This window comes from Paramisgurnus dabryanus, chromosome 17 (assembly GCF_030506205.2).
Source record: "Paramisgurnus dabryanus chromosome 17, PD_genome_1.1, whole genome shotgun sequence".
Classification (NCBI taxonomy): Eukaryota; Metazoa; Chordata; class Actinopteri; order Cypriniformes; family Cobitidae; genus Paramisgurnus; species Paramisgurnus dabryanus.
In genome coordinates, this window is record NC_133353.1 from 20,792,317 (window position 1) to 20,817,775 (window position 25,459).

Below are 25,459 nucleotides of genomic sequence, written 5' to 3' on the forward strand. Positions count from 1 at the left end.
TATAGTATAAGTACCTAGCAGTAGTATAGACAAAACCAAAATTTTCTTTTAGCCAAACCCATTAAAAAAAGTTATCTTGTTATATTATACCTTATAGATATAAGAATACATCCATTTCAGACATGGAAGATGCTCTGATTGGAATTTACTTGATTTGAAGATATATATTTTACTTCATTTTATTTAACCTCTGAGTGAGTGACTTGACTGTAGGTAAAGAGTCTACATTAAAGTCTACAATACATAATCAAAACAGAGTAGTCTAAGCAGAAACACACACACAGGGCCACTGTTGGTCAGATGGGTGCCATAAGCTGACTTTTACGGTGGTGCCACCTTTAGTTAAAAAACAACAACAAAATCACAACTATAGTAGGCTATGTGTGAGAATAGCACTTTATTTAAATGCTATAGCACTTTATTAAAATGCTATTGTTATCATTTATAATTGTATTTTGACAGCAACACAAACTACAATTATACAAATATGCAATATAGTATATCTGTATTTGTGTAGCTAATGGCACTATAATGTGACAAAGCTTATTTTACGTGTCAGTATAAATCCAAGCAATTTTGGAGAATTACTAAATATCTTTCTTGTAAGTAAATTAAAAGCCAGCTTTGAGAAACATCAGATGTCTATGAACAAAAGCAAAAGTTTGTATGTATGGTTATGTTCTTAATAATACAGCTGTTTGATTGATTTAACACTCAAGCATTCAGTTAAGCAAGTTTAGTTAATTCAAATAATAAATAAGGACACAGACCCTTGTTGTTAGCATATAAGTTATAAAACAACGTCTTTACCATATATATATATATATATATATATATATATATATATATATATATATATATATATATATATATATATATTTACCATGCTTCAAAACACAACGCAGCACATGTCATTTAAACGATTGAAGATGCAAACTGGTTCATTGTTATATTATTTAAATCACACAGATGAATTCGCGGTGCCAGCAGTCAACGCTACACATATTAACAGGCTTGTGAACTCACCTGAAAACGATGCATGGGTTTCATTTTGGACTTTTCGTTTCCATTTGAAGACTTGATGCGGCGGTGTATTCGTGGGCGCAGCTGGCCATCAAACGTGACGTGTCGCGTGTTACTGTGCAAACGGATTGCGTATGATATCAAAGCATCGCGAGAACAGACTGCTCTGCATGCTTTCTAATCGCTCTCGCGGGACGTTTACGTATTTTTGCGGATCGATTTGCAGAGCGCCATTGAACACACATGATAATTTGCACTCAGGTGGCGGGGTGCCAGGAGATGGCTAGACGAAATAACGTTATAACATTTCGTCTCGTCTCGTTTTTGTCAACGAAAATGAAGACACATTTTAGCATAGTTTTTATTTAGTAAACCACTTTTAGTCTCGTTTTTATTCGTCAACAATATTGTATTATACATTTTATTATAGTTTTCGTCACATAACCAGCATTTACGTTGCATCTCGTCTCGTTTCCGTCACGTGATAAAGGTTCGTTGACGAGGATATTTCGTCATACTTTTCGTTGACGAAAGCAACACTAGTTTTATCCTGCTTTACAACTGTTTGTATTTAATTGTATTTCATTATCAAACTATAAAACAACCTAATTTCAGTATGCAACATGCTACTCAAAGTTTTGAAACCTCGAATTTAACTAAAGCAGAAGCTGATTTTCAAAATTGAGTATCAAGCATCTCACAGACAGCCAGTGCAGAAAGGGTTGTATTAGTTCTTGTTCACACTGTCAGTCCAAATCTGATTTCTGTTTCAAGCTATATCCAGAGGTGGTTTGAAATACTTTTCAAATCACATTTCCAGAAATACATTTAAGTCTGACCGCTCTGATCGTATTTTTGTAGCTTTTCAGTTACGTCATGCTGTCGCGTCATGTACAATCTAAACACGATTGTTGTGCCAGTGTGACTTCATTGCCATAGAAACAGTGCAGATAATCCAGAAAATTGCAAAACCCTACAGGACGCACAAATCGGATCTAAACAGTTGTGATACACAATGTGGACAGTGAGTCTGTCCAGTCAGACATGCAACAAAATCAGATTTGGACTGACAGCGTGAACAAGGTCTTAGTCTTGATAGAAAGGCTTCAAATAGCAGGGAACGTGAGCAGAGACTTCCTGGTGTCTGAAACTCAGGCCAGATATCCATCCAACTCTTTGCTGGCTTAATGTGTTGTCGGTTTCAAAGAAGCGAAAAAATCTTCATCCGACGAGCCCACTCGCGAGTTTCTAGCCCTTTCTCGGGACAGGATATGGTCAACCCTTCCCGGAATTTTCCTCGGCCTTAGCTCAGGCACCTTAAGTCCAGGGCGTTCGCCCTTCGGGTCCCTTATCCTACCCAAGAGGGCCTTTCCAACAAGCCACCCACGAGTCTCTAGCCCTTTCCCCGGCCGAGATACGGTGGTCCTTTCCGCGATATTTTCCACGACTGTAGCTCGGGCACCTTAAGTCCCCTCGGGTATAAGCGACCCAAAGGCATCCAAGCTACGGTCGTGGGAAAATCAGGGGAATGACCGCTGTATCTCAGCCGGGGAAAGGGTTAGAGCGTCAGGGTTGGCTCGTTGGAAAGGCCCTCTCAGGTAGGATAAGGGACGCCAAGGGCGAATGCCTAGGACTTAAAGCGCCCGAGCCACGGACGTTTGAAATTCAGGATACCGTCGGCCACAGAAAAGGGTTAGAGAGTCGGGGGTTGGCTCGTTGAAAAGGCCCTCTCGGGTAGGATAAGGGACCCAAAGGGCGAACACCCCGGACTTAAGATGCCTGAGCTACGACCGTATGAATTTCAGGGAGTGGCACGCTGTATCTCGGCCAAGGAAAATAAATAAGATTTAAATTAAACTGGCGGTTAACACAATTCAATTGGTTTGGTAAGAGTAAGGGAAAATAGAATAAAGTGATCTCTAAAAAATAAGTACTTTTTGACTGTAAATAAAATTGTAAGGAGTAAAAAGTACATTTTTTTTCTTAAAAAATTTAATTAAGTAAAAGTAAAAGTACTGATTTTAAATTGTACTCAAGTAATGTAAAAATCCCCAAAAATAATACTTAAGTACAGTAATCAAGTAAAATTACTCAAGTACTTTACACCTCTGTGTAAGTTTATACATAAAGACATTGCTTGTCTTGCTTAGACAGACATTTTGCAACCATTTAGTTTCATCAAATGTGTGGACTAGTTTGGGTAACTTCTTGTCCTTTGAGTTTCTAATGAAACAATTGCTATTCTCTACTCTCTTCAGCCGAACTCTTTACAGTACCTGTCTCTTTGGATCTTCCACACTGCGCTTAACCCTGGGTTATTTTCATTATAAACTTCACTTTTAAACCTACTCTAAAAAATCTGAAGAAATTACAGTATTACTGGGTATTACTGACAACTAGCTGCCAGTAACTTACTGTAGATTTTACATTTATGTTATTTAATGGCAACATTTTTTCCAAAGTTAAATGAACATGAAACATTTTCAGTCTTTATCTTCTACAGTAAGTTACTGGCAACCAGCTGCATTATTACAGCTATTTTTTTACAGTGTAGGTTAAGGAGTGTTTTACATTTGTAATTTTGAAGCGGGGTTATCCCTGAAATTAACCCAGGGTTATGAAACCCTGCTCAGAAGCACACTTAGTCCTGCTTTTGCGTGGTTAACCTCGGATTGTGGTGCCAAATGCATGCAGTGTGAAACAAAGCATGGTTAGAACGTTATGATCCTAATTAAGCATAGCTAAAGCAGATAATCAAGTTGCTTGATAATTACAGACAGGTGTAGGAGCAGGGTTTCATACACCTGACCTAGGGTTTCGGAATGCACAGTGTGAAATGTCAGAATATAAATACCCATGGTAATCACTTAACCTCTGTTTAAGTATGAATGGTATAGTATGAAGCGTGAAACAGATAACCCAGGATTCAGTTAGCCTGGGGTTTCGAATAACCCATGGTTAACTATTTTCAGTGTGAAAAGATAATTGTAAAATTAACTCACTTGTCACGTGTTGCAAAGTGCGTATGCCTCTTCATTGTTTAAATTGGGACTGTGTACACCCTGCATAAAATGTAAACAGGAGGAATAGGTGGCTCATTGGACAGTGTGGATGACTGTCAAATTGAAGACCCGGGTTCGCAGCCTGATTGGACTCATCAGGTTCATTACAGAAAATAAATTGATGAGATAACTCATCCAAGGCGGGGAAAGAGTTAATAGTAATGACATAATACTACAGGAAGGGGGCACTAAGTAAATTATCAGCTGTATTTATCTTCTCGACAAATCATGCAAATAAAAGCAGTTTATTGGAAGCTTTCTTTTATCATTTGAATACCGAGTAACCTTCAGGATGGGAGCGAAAGAATATGTGTCAGTCTAAACACCCATTCAAAGTAAACACTATCGGCAGAGCTTGACATCAACAACCGTCAACAAATGTGGGTAGATTTCAGTAGATTTTCTATTCTAGCTATTTTGGCGGGTTGAATATAATTTTGTAATTGTAGTTTTTTAACTCTTTCCCCGCCATTGACAGTATTTCAGTATCTCAGAAGTATTGCCCATGCTGGGCAAACAGCTGTATTTCCGTGTATGTTTTGAGGATTGTTTTGAAACATTTTATTATCTCAGCTTTTTACTCAGAATTTGGTGTTTTTGAAGAAACCTACCCATATTTGAGAGGTGATAAAAAGAGAATTAATAAAGGTAGGATGAAACTTTTTTTGTAAAGCAGAGGGCCTGTTCTTTCATTTGATATATTGTATGTTTATATATTTAAGAAGAGCAATTTCTGGGAGGCATTAAACTTTTGTGAAAATCATGAAAAATGCTGGTGGGGAAAGAGTTAAAAGCCATGTGAAATAATAAACAATGTGCGGTGCGACACTACGAAACTACAACTCCCATGAGCACTCCCTGCATTTAAAGTGCCCAGGGCATACAGTATCTAAGAGCACATCCAGTTTTCATCATCATCTGCTTTTGTACTTTTGCCCAACATTAATGCCCTCTTGACAGCTGTCAGTACTTTAAATATAGTCTTAAATTATAAAAACCATGAACAAGCTTATAAAATACAATCTGCATAAACAAGCTGACAGTAAAATTCATGTACATGTCTTGACTGAGCAGTGTTTACTGCTGTTGTTAATAAATCTAAAGTGTTTGTACTGTATATTTTTTTTTGTGTTTATCCTTTCAGTTAATTTACACCCCTGCACCACTTTTATTAGATTCTTTAGAAGCTATTCATGCAGCTAAATATACTGTAGGATATGATCTGTAGTGTTGTAACAGATATACCCAGTCATATTATATAAGGCTTGTTACATTTGGGTGGTCAATCTGCATTTGAAAGGGTTTTCACATCTCTATGGGTTTTATGATCTCTAATATCTGTGTCATTGGCACAAGAGAGTACCTCCCCTCCCTCACTTCAAGGAGTGATTAAATACATTATTATTTTTATTAAAAATATAGTTAATTCATGTCTAATATACAAAGAGGAGTAGATAAATATGGTCAGATCAGCCATAGGCCTTTTATAACCCAATAGCGCTGTGGGTCCGTGGCCAGCTGTAGGCTACCCCACCCCCAGCAATAATAGTACGATCCAGCCACAAACACAAACAACAGACCTTGAAAATTAGAATAATAAGTATGTTTTGTGTTTGTAAAATTGAGAATTAAACCGAGAGAGAATTATGCATTTGTACTCATGAACAGGGCCACTGCTGGCCAAATGGGTGCCCTAAGCGGACTTTTACGGTGGTGCCCCCTTTAGTTAAAAGATAACAACAACAACAAGTATAGTATATGTGAGAATAGAACTTTATTAAAATGCTATTGTTATCATTTATATGTGTATTTTGACAGCAACACAAACTATAATTATACAAATATGCAATGTGTCAGTTTGAATCCAAGCTGATTTGGGGAATTACTAAATGTCTTTCTTGTAAGTAAATTAAAAGTCAGCTTTAAGAAAATAGAAGATGTCTATTAAAAAAGTAAAAGTTGGTATGTATGGTTATGTTCTCAATAATACATGTGTTTGATTGACACTCAAGCATTCAGTTCAGCAGGTTTTGTTCATTTAAATAATGAATAAGGGTAGTTGTTAGCATATACAAAACAACCAATGTCTTTAGATATCTTCACCATGCTTCAAAACGTTATGCAGTACATTGTTATACTATTTAAATCAGGCAGATGAGTTGGTGGTGTCCCCAGCCAAAGCTATACAGTACATTTACACATCTGCTTACTGCAAAATGCTCTATAAAATGTCATACAATTTGTATGTATGTTGCTGTGATTTATATTTATACAGAATGAAAGGTTTTTATTTTCTGAACAACTGAGATGGTGCCCCCCGGGGGAGTTGGGTCCCTACGCAAACTTGCATACTCTGCATATAGGGAGGGACGGTACTGCTCATGAAAAATTGAAAATGAAAGTTTGAAACCAATGTTTCCAATTTGATTCATTTTGAAGGTGCAAATTGAAAAAAATAACTTCAAAGCGCTACACAGAACAATACCTGGAACACTGAATGAAAAAATTTCCTGCAAATATATAGAAAATAAAATCTGTCGGGTAACTTTTGACCCATATTGTGCATCAAATGATTAAAGGGAAAGCTTGCAAAAAAAATGAAATTGTCATTGTCACCACCAGTCTTTATAATTTGCACTGGCTTCATATCTTATTCTGTATTCATAATAAATTCTACATTTTGACCTTCAAATCCCTTTATGGCCTTATTCCCCCCTTTTGAAACTATTTTATTCTTAAACTGGCCAGTCCTCTGACTCTGACCTACTCAAAGTACCTTATTTGTGACTTTTTGGCAGCAGATCTGTGCTGTCATGGCTTCTAAACTTGGATTTTACTTTCACAGTCCTGCTGTAATATCTCATCAAGCTTTACCTTCAAAACTCAGCCCAAAACTCACCCATTTTCACATAACTGCATAATTCTGTCTTCCTGTTCTCATTGTGACATTTTCTCTTCTCTTTCTGATAGTAGTCTGTATTTGATACTATTCTTAAATGTTAGATACTGACAGCCTCAGTCATCATTCATTTCCATTGCACATAAATTGCATATTATTCAAAATTCTTTAAAATACTGGAGTCTTTTTGAGGTTGGGAATGCCATACGACTGAGTAAATGTTGACAGAGTGTTTATTTTGGGTAAAATATCTCTTTAACTATTTCTTGCACTTCCCCATTGAAGCCACTAAATGATGCTTGCAAAGAAGCAATGTTTTATAAGTAAATATACTTTTAATTATTAAATATTAAAAATATAATCTATACATCATTTTAAACAAGAAAGAGGAAAATTTAATATGTAATCTTTGTTTTGTCTTATGCTGTTTTTTTTTTGTTTATGGTATGATTTTTAAGATTTTTAAGACTTTCTTAAGATGCCAAATAAATCCTTTGTGTTCCCAGAGTGTGTACGTGAAGTTCTAGCTCAAAATACCATTTTAAATGCAAATGAACTGATCTCTGCACTACATAGTGTTTTAGTTGAATAGTGCAGATTAAGAGGCGGTATTATCCCATTCTGACATAAATGGGAAGCCAAATTTCAATAACCTATTTTCTCATGTTCGCAGAAAAAGGTTTACCAAAACGTAGTTACTTGGTTGTTCTTTTTCACATTTTCTGGGTTGGTAGAAGCACTGGGGACCCAATTATAGCACTTAAACATGGAAAAAGTCAGATTTTCATGACATGTCCCCTTTAAGTCTTTTTGTTGTCATTGGTGGTGTCTTTTTACACTCCATTAGTTGTGAATCAGTCCATCATGAACACAAATTCCATTAGTAGAAAGGACATTGTATTGTAAACAGAGGGACATTGATGACTTTATTAGCTGCAACATGAATGCAATGCTGCCATTAAAGTATTAAAGTATTTGCCATAGCTTGTATTTATATTAACAGCATCAATGTATAATATACTGTGGGTATTTGTAGCTAATAAAAGCAGAAAAAGCAGCAGTGAGCTCAGACGCAGCAGCGTCTTCTCTTCTTAGATCACATACTCTTATTGTTCATGTCATCTGTTTTATATCTTTGCAGAGATTGTCAGACGATTACATACAGAACGTGCAGAGGTAAAGTCGACAGACATATTATTGTGTCCGGGATAGAGCGGTATAACGGCAGAGTCTGACGATGTAGAGATTAATTGCATGGCCATAATTTTCCAAGTTCATGTCTCTTAAAAAAACAAACCTTAAAGCTTACACGTTCGTATGTAATCTGTGCTAACCAAAGATTTGTCTGTCTGCGTTGAAAATGTCTAGCACATACGAGTAATAATAAAAATAATAATAATAATTCATCACATTTATATAGCGCTTTTCTGCAGGAGCACTTAAAGTGCTCATCATATGAAAGAGGCATTTTTCTCAACCACCACCAATGTGCAGCATCCACCTGGATGATGTGACAGCAGCCATATTGTGCCAGAACGCCCACAACACAACAGCTTATTAGTGGAGTGAAAACAGAGTGAGCCAATCAGTATATATGGGGATGATTAGTAGGCCAATGGGCAAATTTGGCCAGGATACAGTGGAACACCCCTACTCTTTTCAAAGGACGTCCTGGGATTTTTAACGACCACAGAGAGTCAGGACCTCGGTTTAACATCTCATCTGAAGGATGGATAATAGCCATTTTAAATGAATCATCCCGCTTTATTGATTCTACAGTATCAAATGTCTATATTTCTATTTTAAGTGCAGTGATGAATCCGCGGTTCCCATTATTCCAAAATCCAAATCTGTCCTGCCTGCCACAGTGTTGTAACTAACCTCAAAACACTAATGTTGGGTTTGCACCACTGCATCTGTCAATCAAACAGAAAAAGAAATCCAGAATATCTTATAGTATACTTATACCTTTATCAAACCACATGATTTAATTATATACCTTGGTTTGTTTATATTAATAACAATTCATAATTAATATTATAAAGAGCTGAAATAAAAGTGTTTATAAGTCATTTAAAAAAAAAATTCTGCTCTCAATTTTTTTCTTTCTATGCCTATTCATTGGGAATTTTACAGACTGTCAGTTTGAGATAAATTTTGTGCATTGTGTAGTTCACAAACTAAAGCAATACTGAAATCATAATTGTATAACATTTTATTCAGAGCTCTAAATTAACACCTGCCAAACCACTAAATGCAAACTTACTAACCAGTTTGGCCGGTGATGCATGAGGCATTGCATGCATGATACATAAAGCTCGGTTCTCGGTCATTCATCCCCCTGGCAGTACTTCATATATTCCTATGAACACTGGGCCGTAATGCTACGTGATGATGTTTCATACGGCCATTGGATGCGTGCAGTTTGTCGTAAAACAAGCGTTAGAAACCATGGAAACGAATGGAGCACATCCATCAGAAAACACAAGGAAGAAGGAGAACGAACCAACCTTTAGAAAGTTACCAGCCACATTGGCTGGTGATCAAAAAAAGTTAACTTAAAACCCTGATTATATTGTTTTAAACCCCAAATAATTAAATAATCCAATACCAACTTTGTAAGCAAAAATTCAGCAAATTTGAGTTCATCCTATATTTAGTTAACTTCATTTGCATCGCAAAATAATGGTTAAATATTAATATATTTAATATTCAATACCACACTGTTGTAAATAACATAATAGGTATATTTATGTTTTAGGTGTAAAATGTATGTTAATAATACTGCAGCTGAATTTTAACTCAGAAACTGTGTTTAAAATTCAAAAGGATCGATTAAAAAAAACATAATAAGTGACATTTATTTATGACTGATTTTATTTGACATGCACAACATGGACCATTGCACACAGAGCGCTGCCTACAAGGTAATTTATTCACTCTCGTTTTAAAAATCTAAGCGAGTATAAATGTCAGCACTATTATATATGTATAAAGGATTGATGTATGTCAACTAAAATAAGATCTTATTGATTTAGTTCAGACAGTCTACTTTTTATTCCAACTGTGACTTCTGATAAGAAGCTTTAGTTTGTACAAAGATTTTTAACAAAGTTTAATTATGCAAACCAAAATATTAATTAGTTTGTTAGTGCCCCCTTATGCCAAAACTATGTTTAGTTCGAATTCAAACAGTGCACGTTTTGGATGTCTCCCAAAGTTCCCCTCTTGGAGTCTCTACTAAATAGCTGAAGAGTGGATTCAGGTGTGTTTGAATAGGAAGAGTTTGGAAATGTGTATTTTGAAGGTGTTTCTCAGTGTCAAGGAATGATCCCCGGAAGCCAGAATTTTGAGGATGTTACGTAATCGACATGCTTCGAAGGACTGTTCCAATGTCGAGGATCCTCGGAATTTCAACCAAGGACTGAGTCCTTTGTTCGAAAAATATCCCATATACAGGAAAGGATGCCTATGTGTAGCCTTTGCACTCTGAAATCACCCACAATCCTATGCGTGCAGCGCTGAAATCACACCTTTTTTACTGACGTAATAACGTAATGACGTAATGACGTGCACTTTCTAGCCTGTAATTTACACAGAGTTGGTGCAACCAGCCACTGTTCCTGGGATACCTCTGTATTTAAGCCACAATTTTATTTCTCTGGTGTTAAACATATTGCATTTCAGGTGGTATTGATGATTTTTCAGGACATGGTCCATGCAAGTGATGTCACAGAGAAGGCAACTGTTCTATTCCAGACCTAAAATTCGAAGACCATTGTTTGATTTATGTTGATGTGTGGTGTACATGGTCAGGTTTTCAGGGCCAAACATAAATAAAGAAGAGCATAGCCAGTGGAGAAACACTAATTGCAGAGCCTGAAAGGGTCTCAGTCACAACCACTCCGGTCTCAATCTCCACACGTCAATCAGTGGAAGTGTTGCGTAAACAGCTTTATGTGATGGGTCTTGGCAACAGCATGACTGAATTATGGCAGACAAAATGACCTCTGACTTAAGCTGTTGCTGCTGAGAGACTTTCATTGCCGTCACATCCCAACAGGGTAACTGACGTACAGATTCTCGCTCATATAATGCCCTGGTGTGTTTTATTGAAGCCATTACCTCTCAGTCACACGCATATTAGCTCTCTTAGGTGATATGTAGATGTTGTTTTATTCATGCATACAAACAAATGCAAAAACATTATCTCTAACAATTCCCCTTCAGTTGCTTTTCATACTCCATTACCATGATGTTAAAAGCTATAAAACCTAAATCCTTTTTTTGAAAATATCTATTTATTTTGTAATCTGACCATTTGGGCTTTATATACTTGAATGGAGCAAGTTATTACATTCTGATGAAGGATTACAAAGGTTTTTTTCACTATGAGAGTAATGTGCATGAATTAGCTGTGCACAATAGACCTAGGAATATATTTTTATTCAAATTGCTACACGTTGCTACCTTTTTAAGTTGATGTGGTCATGCTAAAAGGGATTTTTTTACTGGAACAAAATCACCCAAGTCTGATGTTACCGCATAAGATTGGCCGCTAAATCCATTAAAAAATAAAAATCAAGATATTAACAGAATGCTCTTGACACGTACTATATGCTAATCAAATACTTTCACTTCAAATCTACTTAATCCTGCTCTCAGGCCATTCAGAAATACTGGTTTGTTAGCAAAATCCATTAAGGGTCTGATAAAAAAAATGCTAATTTACAAGAAAACATGTAAGACACACTTAGCAGGTTTTGCATGTAAATTCTACATATGTTGCTTATCTTTTAAAAACAGATTTACAAATTTAGATTCTTATATGTTTTATAATACATTATAACTTATTAAATATTTTAATTGATCAATATTTTTGCAGCCTTTTTTGTATAATGAGTGTCCTTTATGTTACATGTGTTAAATATCTATTATATGGGGGAAAATGTATTTAATTTAAAATTGTAGTTACATTTAAAGTAACATTACACTTCTGACCCTATTCATAAACCTACATCCACCCCTAACCCACAATCCATATAGAACAATGCAAGTGCAATGTATGCTTACACAGTGTTTAAAGGCACCTACTGTAATATAATGAATTTTGTTCCATGACTTTTGTTACAGGCAACCGTACGGGGTAAATTTTAGGACATTCTCAACCTCAGCGTCAGTACTCAGGTATTAGAAAAAATGGCATTGCGCCTCAGACTTATTAGCATCAGTTCTCAGAAAAACATGGTCTGGACTAAAGTCAGACATTGGGCAAAACGGCCTCGGACTAAAAGGGATCAAGGTCTCACTCAATCAGACATCGGGCAAAACGGCCTCAGACTAAACGGAATCAAAAGAAAGGCATCAGGTCTCGCACAACAAGGCATCGGAAAAGCGGCATCAGACAAAACGGCCTCAGAAGATCTGAAGGTCTGAAGATGTCCTAAAATGTACATAATACAACCGATTTCCAATCTCTTTTATCGTGTCTTTTGTATTACTTTGGAGCTTGTTTCTTGTATCATTGCAACTTAAATATAAAGTATATATTTTTTAAATGTACACATCTGACAAACATTTAAAGTAGCTTTATCCAAAGCTACTTTATAGTTTTTTAAATACATGTGTGTTACTAGGGAATCCAATTAAACTGCTAACACAATTCTACAACTTGAATCACAGGGACACTATTATATACTGCATCTATCCTATACTGCAAGGAAATTAATTTTCTTTTGAATTTAACTTTAGAAGATTGTGAACAAAGAAGCACTTCACTTAACCAAATGCAGATATCTTATCGATTGCACAATCTTCCCATGGTTGCTTTGTTATCTTCTATAAAGGATTTTTATAATTGTGCTATTGTGCATAATTTATAACGCTTAAAGCCTGATTTTCAACAAGTTTAAGATCAGCTAGTCAAAAGCTATGAGAATGTGTAAAGAACAAGACGTGGATGTTCATGCACACTGACAATCGGCTGCCTACAAGCATCACATCCTGTAAGGTGCTGTACTTTCCTTTGACCACAAAGATAAAAAAACTTTATGGTAATTATAGCAGGTGACTTACCTGAATTTGATACTGGGTCCTCAGGGAAAGTTAGCTCATCCTCTGCTATCCATGAAAAGTTCCAGTATCTGGGGACAGCCAAAGAATTTCCTGAGTTTTTGGCCGATGGTTGGTCTGCAAACAAAGCCACAGTTTCCATCAGGGGTATTGCAAGCCACAGTGTCAACATAAAATAAATCGTAAGTGATACTAGTATTTTCAGGGATTTCTGGACAAAAGATATAAATTGTCTTATGAAGAATCGGATTATAGTCTGATTAGGGATTTCAATGACATGATTCTTAATTCGATTTGGTTTGCTTTGAATTGAGGATAATATTGTGATGGTGTTTGATCTACATTTATACCATTAAGGGAAACCTTTATCCAAGGTATCTTACAGTGCATGTATGCATTTTTTTTTACCATGATTGCACATTTTATTATGCATTTCCTACACATTAGGACATCTTAAACATAGTACACAAAATGTCTGGTTATATTGTTTATACACCTGCACTACTGATACAGATCATAGATTAGTTGCTTATGGGGCCTCACTGATCTAAGTATATTTGGAGATCAAGTTCCGCCATAGTTGTTCTTACCTTGTGTTCTTAAGGGCACTCATTTGGCAACCAAAAATATGTTTTTTTTATGTATGTAGTATTGAACTCATGTATTTCTTGTCTTTACATCATTAAATTATTCAAGTGTAGTTTGAATGAATAGTAAATAGGTAGAAAATATGAAGTCTAAAGGGTATTACATGGACCATGGGCGAGGCTAGCCCCTTTTTAGGGGTGCTTCAGCACCCCTAAAAATGAGCTCAGCACCCCTAAAAACTTGGAGCACGAAATGTATTTAATCTAATGTTCGTTCGTCTTTGACAAGGTTAAATAATGTCCAAAACATACTCTTTAGTTTGTAGTTTAAAATGTATATGTTAAGTTAGAAAATGAAAACCTCCCCGCTTAGCAGATGGTGTCATCCTCTTCTTTTACTTCTCTGTACCTTCATCGACCGTAATTTAGCCAAGACACACCCACAGTTGAGAATCAGTTAAAAGTGTTGTGATGAAATTTTTTTGTTCAAATCTTACAAAATGTTTACGTTATGTTTATAATGAGCGAGTACATCACGAATCAATCTTTCAAGCCGTGTTTTTGTCTTATACTGAATCACCATGGTACACGTATAATAAGTGTTTATTTTCTTATTATTTTAGTCCGGCGGGTACCCGCGTGCTGCGGAATAGCACAGTACCTGGGTGACTCGTCCATAGACTTAAACGGAGAGAAGCGCCGGTTACAATGTTCTTCTGCAAGACGCATGCAGTTTTGTGCGTTTCAGTGGGTAGTTGCATACGTGTGTCTCCGTTGTTAAAGTTTATTGTATGATTTATCGTTAATTTGAGACTAATTTTAACAATCGGGAGTCATGTAAACATGACGTCACGTGCGTCTTTTCTGGTCAGTCGTCATGAAAACATGGTGTTTGGAACAGAGTGAAAACAAACTACACTGTATACCACAAGTACCGGTAAGTTACAGTATGTGTGAAATCACTAACTGTCTGACTATCAAACTAGACAATAAATATTTTTTTTAGATTGTCACATGTAGATTAATATGAAGGGGATAACGTTTTTAACCCTTAGTGCAGGAGTCACAAGTGTTTTGTTTTAGACATAATAGTAAAGGTAATGGTTCAATTAAAGGACTGTTAAAAGAAAAGCTGCAAATTAACAAATTATTAATAAACCTACCATCCTACCATATGTTGTAGGCATATTTTTATAAATTAGGAGATTTGTCATTTTGACAAAGGCTTAAAAAGACACACTGTATATTCACATAAAACCATACCCACACTGCTGCTGTAGCCCACCTTTTGTCCTGATACTTTAATATGGCATTAATGGCAAAAAAGTGCTAGCTCGCCACTAATTAGAAATAAAAAGGTTGGCAAAAAAATGCATCTGAAAACTCATCAGATTGATGCTTTAAAATATGTAATTTTAAAAAAATTCCAAGGGGGAGCATGCTCCCATATCCTAGAGGGGTAATTTTCTTCTCATCTTTTTCACCCCTGACCCGTTTTCATGCCTGAAAGGTCTCCAAAAAAATCTGGATTTTGGAGTTAGTTGAACCAATGTTAAAATGATAGTTATTTTACAATAGACATATTATTGGTTTCTGTAGGAAAAAAGAGTGGATGGTGGCAGTGGAGCTCATTGGGTGCTCAGCACCCCTAAAGCTCTAAACCTAGAATCGCCTCTGACATGGACCAAAGTTTGTAAATCCATCACCTTTTCAACAAAAGTTTTAAACAGATAATCCTATGATCAAATTTGCTTTAACCCTGTGACGTTGGGTTTATGGGGCATTATTGTTTTTCTAATAACAAAATGTTTTTGTAGAATTTACATTGTATGAATTAATACGAGTTAGCTAAGTCATAAAATATATATGAATACCTGGCACTGTAAAAAAATGCAGCATTTTTGTCAAATCAACACATATTTTGTTAATTTAACTTAACAAATTGCAAAACCAAGTTGTTTTAACTTCATGCTGCATTTTTTTTTTTTTTAGATCAGGTTGGCCACAACACCACTTCTTCTGTTTCTGTTCATATAACTTAATAATAAATTATGTCTTAATTTTAAATTTTATATGTAATTAACACAATGCAATCACAACAAGTCCTCAAACATCCCGCATTTAATAAACATGTAACTCTACGTTGTGAACTTCTGGGATCTGAGTGGCTTATGCAGTCCAAAGCAAAAGGTTTCTTTGGGTGTGCTCCTGGTGTGATCCTGATTATTCTTTGTAACTCCAGATGAGGCAAATTAATAAGCAGCTAAATTGGTGAAGGAATGTAGGGACTCCGTTGTAACATCTGGCTGGACGTCAACTAGAGGTCCTTTCAGTCTGGGTCGTTAACGGTTTCATGCTGTGACCCTAGATTGAGTTTTGTCACCAGGTCTGCTCGGACACTTTCATCAGAAGATCCTAATCTCCTGATAACACACATTTCCAGACCTATTGACTGTCTCTGGCTGTTATAATTTGCCAATCTAAGCAAATTAACACCTCAAAGCAAACTTCAAACCGTGAGCAGAGACGAAGCAGCCATGACACAAAAATGTGTCTGTCTAAGATCACAGCTAAGACCAAAATAAATTGGTTTAAATTGTATATATTATATATCCTTGTATTGCATGTTTGTATCTGTAATGAACCACTTTCTTGTAACACTATAGGGATGCTTTGTTCATTTTAGCATGTCTCATAATTCACATTCATGAGATTACTATTTGATGTGTGTTTCAAACCATACCTTGTTTACACTCTTAATAATCCCCTTTTCCTTTCCTGATCAATGATGTGCATCATCATACCATAACTGATATCAAACTTGTTAAATATTAATCAAAATTATTATTTAACAAAATCTTTAGCATAGTCCATCTATGCAAATGGGTCTGGTAAAACAAAGACAAAGTTTTCCTACTCTATCAACACCCTTTTGGATTGGTCATCTGAACTTCAAGGGGTTGGTCTAAACTCAGGTTAAGAGGCCTGCACCCCAATTCATCGATGCTCATTCAGCACACAGTTGGCCTACAGTTCTCGACGACACGCCGTTCACGGCGTGGAGCTGAGCTCCCAGCTCAGCTTCCTGCTGTGGGACCACTATCCTTCTATTTTCGGGCACCCTGACACTTGGACAAACTTAAACAAATTGGACAAATTAATCGCCACAGATTAACCAGACCAACGGATTAACCCAAAAAGGAACAACTCCTACGGACACCTCCAAGGACTCCGTCACGTGACCACAAACTCAGGAACTCTCTTCCTCGCATACGCGCCCATACAGCTGGACGTACACACGTGCCTCACAAAAGCCAAACGCAAGTATCGCTTGTTCATTCGCTGTAAAAAGTTATTGCCCCTTTTAATTAAGGTGATTCTTAGAGTTCTGATGATTTGTGCAGAAGTTAAGTCTATAGTGATATTGCCCTTCTTTTACTCTCTCTCTCTCTCTCTTTTAATTTTCCATTCTTTCTCTTTCATATATGTTTCTTGTTTGTTGTTTGTATGTATAGTTAGTCTTGTGTGTTTTTGTAGTGTAACGTAGTTTAATAAACCGGTTTTGCATTTCACAATTGAATTGTTTCTGTGTTCAATGCTCATGAAATAAATGTCACTTAATCTGCCGTTAAGATCTTAAAGCTACATGCTTAAAAATACTTTATAGCAGTAAGAATGTTATTTTCTAAAGGCCACAGAATTAACTTCTTAAATGAACAATTATGAGTATTTGCTGGACAAATACATTAATTAATTGTTATTATTATTCTGCTAAATCAGTTTAAAATCTTAATAATTTGTATAATTAATTAGTTAATTGTACATATTATTCCATTTGAGCTAAATATGGGAATTTCCCCAAATTCCCTTAAATTCCCGTAGTGTTTCGGTTGGAGGTTTATGGTGTTTTAAATAACGCCGTTCTCCTCCTCCCGCTGAATCGCTACATATTAATGGTGGAGAAAGCGCGGGCAGATTTAAACATTATTTCTGAGCAAAAACAGTTAACAGGTCAAATGTGTTTTGCATTGTGTGAATGAAAAGAACTATCAGCTATAACTGTGTTCGTTCTTATATTGGTATGAATGAAAATGTAATTTCCTGTATCATTTTCAGGACATAACAGACTCGCGCCCCTGTTATGTATAGTTAACTGCAGTCTTTAAGGTAACCGCATTACCGTCTGATTCCGCCTAATAAAGAGTATAATTCCTTTATTTAGAGAGAAGCGGTGGTCGAGTGAGTACTCCCATCTGATAAGGCCTTTTTTGTTAAATCTCCAGGAAATTATTACAATTAGAGAAGCTGTCTATTTGTATGTTTCCATTTTTATTCACGTACGTGGATTTTTAAAATTGTAAGCCCCGAGGGTAAGACTTTTCAATTTTAAAGGAGATAAACCTTGATCAAGTAACTTATGTCAACGGAGAAGAAAGCCCGTTAGACTTTTATTTATTGTGTGTCCCGGTAACGTAAGCCAAAACTGGCACCGGATGAACACAGCTCAAATTACATCCGTCGTCTTAGCAACGCAGCGGTCGCCGATGTAATTATTGTATGGAAGCGAATCTTTGTCAGTTTAAAGCGTACTACCTAGTTCTAACACTAGATGTCAGTCTTGAGTGTCTAACACTTCTCCTTCTCTCTCACTTTACGCCTGACTTCCGCTTTCTTTGTTTGTTGGGCGAAATATCGCCATCTGGTGGGGAAAGCTCGTTTGGTCCTCTCATAAACTCTTTTGGGAGTGTATGACAGGAGTCAAACTGGGATTTTTGACCTTACTTTGATAACTAGGTTATTCTACTACTTTGTAGTTTTATTTCCTACATATTGAATGTTATGGTCTTAAATTATAAATAATAATTAATATTGCTATGCCTTTATTAAGTTATTATTTCTTTATTTAATTTTTATTTTATTTTGATTTATTTTATTTCATTTTTGCTGTTCTCTCCCGCTCCTTACTTTCCTATTTTCTTTTCTATTGTAGAGATTGTATTTTAATTAAGTTTAAATTTAAAATTTAATGCAGTTTGATTTATTTTAAATTTTAATTGAATTAATTCTTTACTGTGAATAGAATCTAGCCCCATAAGTCCCATTCTCAGTGAATTCATTTATGTTTTAACTGGTGCAATAGGATAAGCCCCCTGTCCCTCGCAAGTTGGGCCTAGCCCAGCCACTCTAGCTAAGCCACTCCCCTAGCTCGCATGACTTCATAGTGCCCTCTCCCTGTAAGGCCCTGTCATTAAATCTAGGGTAGAGAACCTGCTAAGCTAAAACAGGGATCCCCTTCTCATCCCTATTTTCCTCTCACATCCTTTTCAATTCTCAGCCTTCTGACTTTGTCTGTTTGGCTGTCTTATTTTCTTTTCAGTTTATTTTTATTTGAATCTCTTTTATTTTTATCCATTTTATTTTATTTGTTTTATTTTCAGCAATTTATCTTTCTCACCTTCTATTTGCTTTTTATTTTATTTTATCATTATAATTAATTAACTTTAATTATTTTGATCTTATTTTTATTTTTGGGCTGAAAGACCATATCTGCACAAACCATGAGAAAATGTATTAGTAATGCGACCGATTAACCAAATGTCTGAAGCGACCAATAGGTTAAAACACATCGTCCATTCACTAAACTTTTTCCCTTTTTACCCACACTAATTATCTGCGCCACCGAAGCAAGGCCCCGATAATAGTTTTTATTTGTGCCACTAGCTGATCACATCAGTTAGACCCACATAGCCCGTATTTTTATTTATTTATTTTAGCTCGTTAAAATTCTGCGGACTTGTATTGGCTCTTTGTGTTTTGTCACCCACCAGTGCGCCAACGTGTCCAGATCACCCAGCCCTGCCAACCACTGTGACCAGCTGGAGGCATGGCTCAACGATCCGACATCTGACCTCCTGCCCAATGTCGCCAACGATCTGCAGCGCCGAGACCGAGAGCAACATGATGGCAACCTGGACGAGATCATAGCCCGTGATTCAACGCAGAGCTACAGCCACAAGGAGATGGCAAGGATCACAGGTGCCATCGCTCACAACCTCATCATCCAGCTAAAGTGGGACGAAAGGAACGTCACCCACCTGGAACAGGATGCAGCAACGCTAAAGCTCCAAGCAAAGGAAGCCTGGAGGAATCAGGAGGACGCGCAGACTCGTCTAGATCGGCTGACACAGGAATCTAAGGATCAGCAGCAGCTGATTGAGGAGGAACACAAGAGGAAAAAGAATGAGGCGAGACAACTTCACAAGGCCATCTCACAACTCCACACAGACACAGAGCACAGAGAGCAGCAGGAAAAGACCGCCAAAGAGGAGCTGGGAAAGCTCCTGCAGGCCAAAAGTCTTCTGGTAAGAGCCAAGGCAGAACAGAAAGAACGTGATGCCAAGTCCAAGGCCTACGAAAACCACCTGCAAGCTGCTCAAGCTGAAATTCAAGTTCTTGTTCAGCAACATCACCAACCTAAGGACGAACGTGATTCCGTCCAAAAATAACTTTTATATGGTTTCAGAATGCAAGCTGAACCATTGAGAGAGAAAGCATCATTCTCCTCTCATCCAACCAGTGTCTCTGCACTCCCCCACCAAAGTTTCCTGCTGAAAAAGAGGGGGGTGAGAGCCCACTGTTAAGAACTTTGCCAGCCAGCGTCCACAACCCTCTCACAAGAACACAAGGGGGGTGGGGCCAACACCTTTCCCAATGATGTCTACAGACACATGGCGTGGCCCAAAGACCTTGACAAGCTGGCTAGAAACAGTCCAACATTTAGTCCAAACACTGCAGGTGTCCATGACATCCACGCTTACCTGCAAAACATTGACTTTTATGTGCACACGCTGCCGAATGTAACCACGAGAGACCAGCTGTATCTGCTATGGATTACTTCCAGCCGTTAGGTGAGGAGCTCCCTATACCAGCAGTCAGAAAGTGTCAAGTTGGATTATAAGCAGCTGCATATGGCCTTGATAGAAGAGTTTTCAGATCCAGAATCACGATGAGGACTAATCGCTGCAATGGACTTAAAACAAAGCAGAAATGAAACTCCACAGGCCTACTACTACAACTGACGTTCAGTCTACTCCAGCTCACAAAACGAGCCAAGAATGGAGGAAACATCAAGATCCTCCCCCTACAAAGCTTTATTTTACCGTAATGCAACACTTAGGATTTATGGCCTACCCTCACCTGACGACAACCAGACAGCTGCAGGACTTCGTCCATAAAGCCTACGGTAAACAAAAGCCACCTCTGAAAAGACTGTCATCCTTTCTTTCTCTGAAAATTACCCCAAAACGGCGACTGGAGGGCGAACAACAGCGCCACAGTGAAGGACATTTCAGCAGAGAGCCAAGAGGGTCGAAGGACTTCACAGCCAAGATCATCAGACAGCCAGAGGACAGCGTCCATGGAAACCATTCTGCCCCTGTCAGAATGAGAAGTCCAAACAGTCAACAGATGGACCAGGTTCGACACACAGTGATCAAAGCTAAGTCTGAACTGTCACCAGAGGCGGCGCCAGGGAGGAGCTAGGTGGTGCTGTAGCTCCCCCTATAATATCCATAGCACCCGCCCAGCACCCCCAAGAAATGTCTGTAATATTTTATATGTTTATATTTTAATGTCATGTTTGAATAGTCTTTTTCATGTTGTTAAAAAAGGAATTAAATAATAATTCAAAAATATAAATTTTAGTGTAAAATAACAAGGCCCAAACAGGTGATCTTCTTTGGCCAATGGGCGCAGCGCCTGGTGAACCTTTGACCTTAACGCACGGCAGTTTGTTTTTGATAGCAAGTTTGGAAATTTAGCAAAGACGCTTAATTGCGACAACATCATTGATGCCTTCGCACTCAATCAAAAGTTGTGAAGACGTCTATGGTAAGTGCTTGATTTTCCCCAGCTGTTGGCTATTACAAATTGAATTAATTTGGTGGTTAAAGCAGCAGAAATCTTGGCTCTTCATAGTTACATCTATAATGCTCCAACCATAGGAATACTGCGGATTTATCATTAGATTAGTGTTGGTAACTGGCTGTGCGATTTCGTGATCTGAGCATAAGTGTGCACAGTTTCTGTTGGATTGTGTTGTTTGTTGCTCCGTTGTATTCAGGGCTTGACTGTGACAGAATTGTGAAATATTATTTTCAGAGGTTTACATTGGCAGTCTTATGTATATTGTATCTATAGCCCTTGTGTTTAATACTTTTACATAGTCGCGAAAGGAGTATAGGTCAGTTAATGCGGGTGTGTACGTTACGCGTATATAGACTCTTTTACTGTTTGTACACAATTACGACATGTCAACGTATGCACGCGCATTTTGGCAACGAAAGTATGGCGAGAATCAGCATTGAAGCAACACAGACAGAGAAAGTTATTTTTAAAAAGGTTGACTTTATCAACATTTTCAACACAGCTACCAGAACCGTGTACTATAGTGGAGTAGATAGAAGACGTTACCATATATACGTATATTAGTATACTATATTAGAGCAACCAAACGCAACAACCAGACATTTTGATTCTGGGAAACCATTTTAATAAACTTTCTGAGTTGCTAACACGTTAGAACCAATGGGGAAAAACACCACTTCTGTTGCCAAAATGCACGAGCAGGCTATTTGGTCACAGGGGCTGTAAAAGGGTCTATATATATATATACCAAGGGTGGTCCAATGCGACCTCCATAATGAAACGCCCCCAAAATTCCAAGCACCACCTCTTAAGTGTTGAGCATCCCCATAGCACCTGCATCAGAAAATCTCTGGAGCCGCCACTGACTGTCACAAAAGCAAACCGACACATACACATCTGAGTCAGCAGAGATTTTGAAAATAGTGAAGAAGTCAAATCCAAAGGAGGCCTCACAAGGAGGACCGCGAGGATGAACCGAACTATTTATCACTAGCAGCAGCACTGGAATACAGCAAGAACTTTCCAGAAAACCCTCCTGCAAGCAACACTTAAATCTCTGGCACTCATCACGTTACCATCGATCCAGTCACCGCAAAAATCAGAGACTTTGGCACACAAACTGTATTTCAAACATCAACCAGTCAGGTTTAGCAGGTACCAGAAAAGTGCTGTGTTAGACATCTGTTTCCCTACAGAATCACTGAAGACCAGCCTTAACTGCCTTTCAGTTACCACACAAAACCTGGTACTAAGGCCCTGGGAAACCTGAATGAGAGAGGAGTAGCTAAAAGACTCTATTTAGCAACCACCGTGAAACACAAGGTCAGATTGGAAACCCTCGCCAACACTGGAGCTGATCTAATGCTGATGTCATTCCAGCTTTTCACAAGACTCCAGAACAAAGATGAAGCACAAGATCTGACCCTCAAACCACAAAGGTGTATGCTGAATATGCAGTCTCACAGCCAAACTGCAACAGGTGCTTTCCATCCACCTGACCATCGGTCCTATGAGACTTCTACACCCTGTGTAAATCTTACCAGTGGACACATATCCTCTTTTCATTGGCAAAGATTTTTTTAGATAGTTTTGAGCCTTTAACAGACTTTAAAAAGTAAAAATTTGGGCTCAGGTGAGAGAAATTCTACCTTTTCACTCAGAAAATCATCTGAAGTACATTGCCAAGTCACAAAGTTATGGATTAGCCAGTCGCGAGAACATCGTCTCAGACCAAAAGTTCAAGTTCACTGTTGTGCACATTACAAACAACCCACCCACCCGCCCAACTGTGATTGCACTGACCTGCGGCCAACACACGCCCACCACCACAGTGCCCATCACATAGCCACTTACACTGGCTCCACATATCTCAAACAGTGACATAGCTGCATTACATGCCTCCGACACCACCATACAAGCTATGTCAACCACCTCTCAGACCCCTCCACCTGCCCTATCATGAACTCTGACCTCATTGCTACACCAGCCCTTAAATTTCTTAATGACATGGAACACCTACTGCATATACAACACAACATCCTCTTTTATGTCCCTGACGACCACACTTCACCTAAGCTTGTGGTTCTTCATTGACATAGGGGGGTCCTACAGATGTATGCACATGACACAGCATGTGCCAGACACCAAGTTGCAAGAGCCACGTACAAACCACTGAAACAGGTGGCATACTGGCCCTGGATGCAGCAGGACTTAGCAGAATGCATCAAAGGATGCCTGGTTTGCTGCTAACTACAATCGGCTAACCCAAACCACAGAGCACCACTGCAAAGAACAGGTGCTAATTTTGGTCAGACTTTAAGACTTTTAGGCTGGGTAAACTGCTACCCTGGTCGACGAGGGGCAACAAACATTTTCTCATGGTCATTTGCCAATTCACACAGTGGGTCGAGCCTCCCAGCACCCAACGACACTGCTCAAAACACAGCACCTCTACACATGATCCACATCTTCGCCAGGTTCGAACTGCCACTGAGAGTCAACTCAGATAGAGGTACCCATTTCACCGCTGAAATTATTAAAGATGTGTGGAAACCCCTAGGCGCGCACGCCCAACTCCACATCAGCATCATCCCTCCTCATCGGACCAAGTGAAAGAACCAAGCAGACTGTGGCTAGCATGTCAAAGAAATGTGTCTCAGCAAATCAGATGGACTGGGATCGGAAACTCCCCTTTAGTGTTATGGCTATCAGATCGACCCCAAATTAATTTACTGGTATGTCTCCCTTCAAACCATTGACGGGACGGCAGATGACACTGCCAGTACACCTGTTGTACCAACCTTGAGATTCCAATCTCATCACAGCCAACACCACTCACCAGAATCCCAATGAACTTCACAGGCATCTGGAACCCTTCGCTTCCGCCCAGGAACAGCTACAGAAGATGGCTGAGGGCTAGAAGGCATACTACGACTGGAAGTCATCATGAGAGGAACTGGACGTGGATGACGATGTTTAGTACAACAGCTTTGCACAGCCACTTCACACAACTCACCAGTGACTGTCAAAGGAAGTTCTGCCACGCTGGACAGGACCCCATCAGATTGTGGACAAAATCTCTGCTGTTGCATACCAGACCAGGATGGACAGGGAGCAGAAAGAAACAATCTTCAGATGGGTCCATCATAACACAACCAACACACTAAACATTGAGGCATAACAGAAAAGGGGGGACTAGTTCCAACTAGACCAAACTGCCTCCTTACTGCCTCCCCACCAAACAAGCAGCTGCATCTTGCATCAAACCTGCGCAGGTGCAGCCGCACTAAAGACATTCACCATCTCTGCCCAAGCATTCCTTTTTATTTTTAAGGACAACACTGATGACATCTATGGGCTGCAGCCCATGAAGATCGACTCCCAGTGTTCCGCTTCGGTTAAACCACTAGCCGATGCCACTAACACTCGTAGGTGACTGATGGCTGTTCAACACCCCAGCCTACACAAACACGTTAACCTACAAACCACCCACATCAGTCTGCACAACCAAAGGATGTGATTCTCCACATTGATGACCTGGCACTTGATCACCTTCCCAGTGAGTAGTACCACATCAAACTGGCAATCTCAACTTTCTTCAGGGACCACCACTTCATCGTAAACCCTGAACTGGAAATGAGGATTGCGTAAGGGAGGACCCAAACTAATTGATGTCACAGACTTCAACAGTGTCCTCCAGAGACTCGCTCGGATGCCCGCTACAGACAGCCTTTGTGTTGTCTGATCTTGGACCGCCACTGACACGGTACTGTGCCTCTCCGCAGGAATAGGATACGTCCTTACTCTCAGCCTAGCCTTCATCCCATAACGAAGATTTAACGGGATGCAAGAGTTCAGTGAACAGGTGCAAAGCTGTCCTCCTGTTGGAC

At 38.5% G+C, this 25,459-nt stretch overlaps 1 protein-coding gene across 1 annotated transcript in view; it reads right to left on the reverse strand.

Moving 5' to 3' along the window:
* The window catches only part of alk (ALK receptor tyrosine kinase), a 921,668-nt gene that overhangs the window by 661,467 nt on the left and 234,742 nt on the right, over positions 1-25,459 (reverse strand). The window contains exon 2 of the mRNA XM_065288699.2: positions 13,060-13,173. Within this exon, the coding sequence (XP_065144771.1) occupies positions 13,060-13,173 (114 nt within the window). The remainder of the gene's footprint in view (positions 1-13,059; positions 13,174-25,459) is intronic.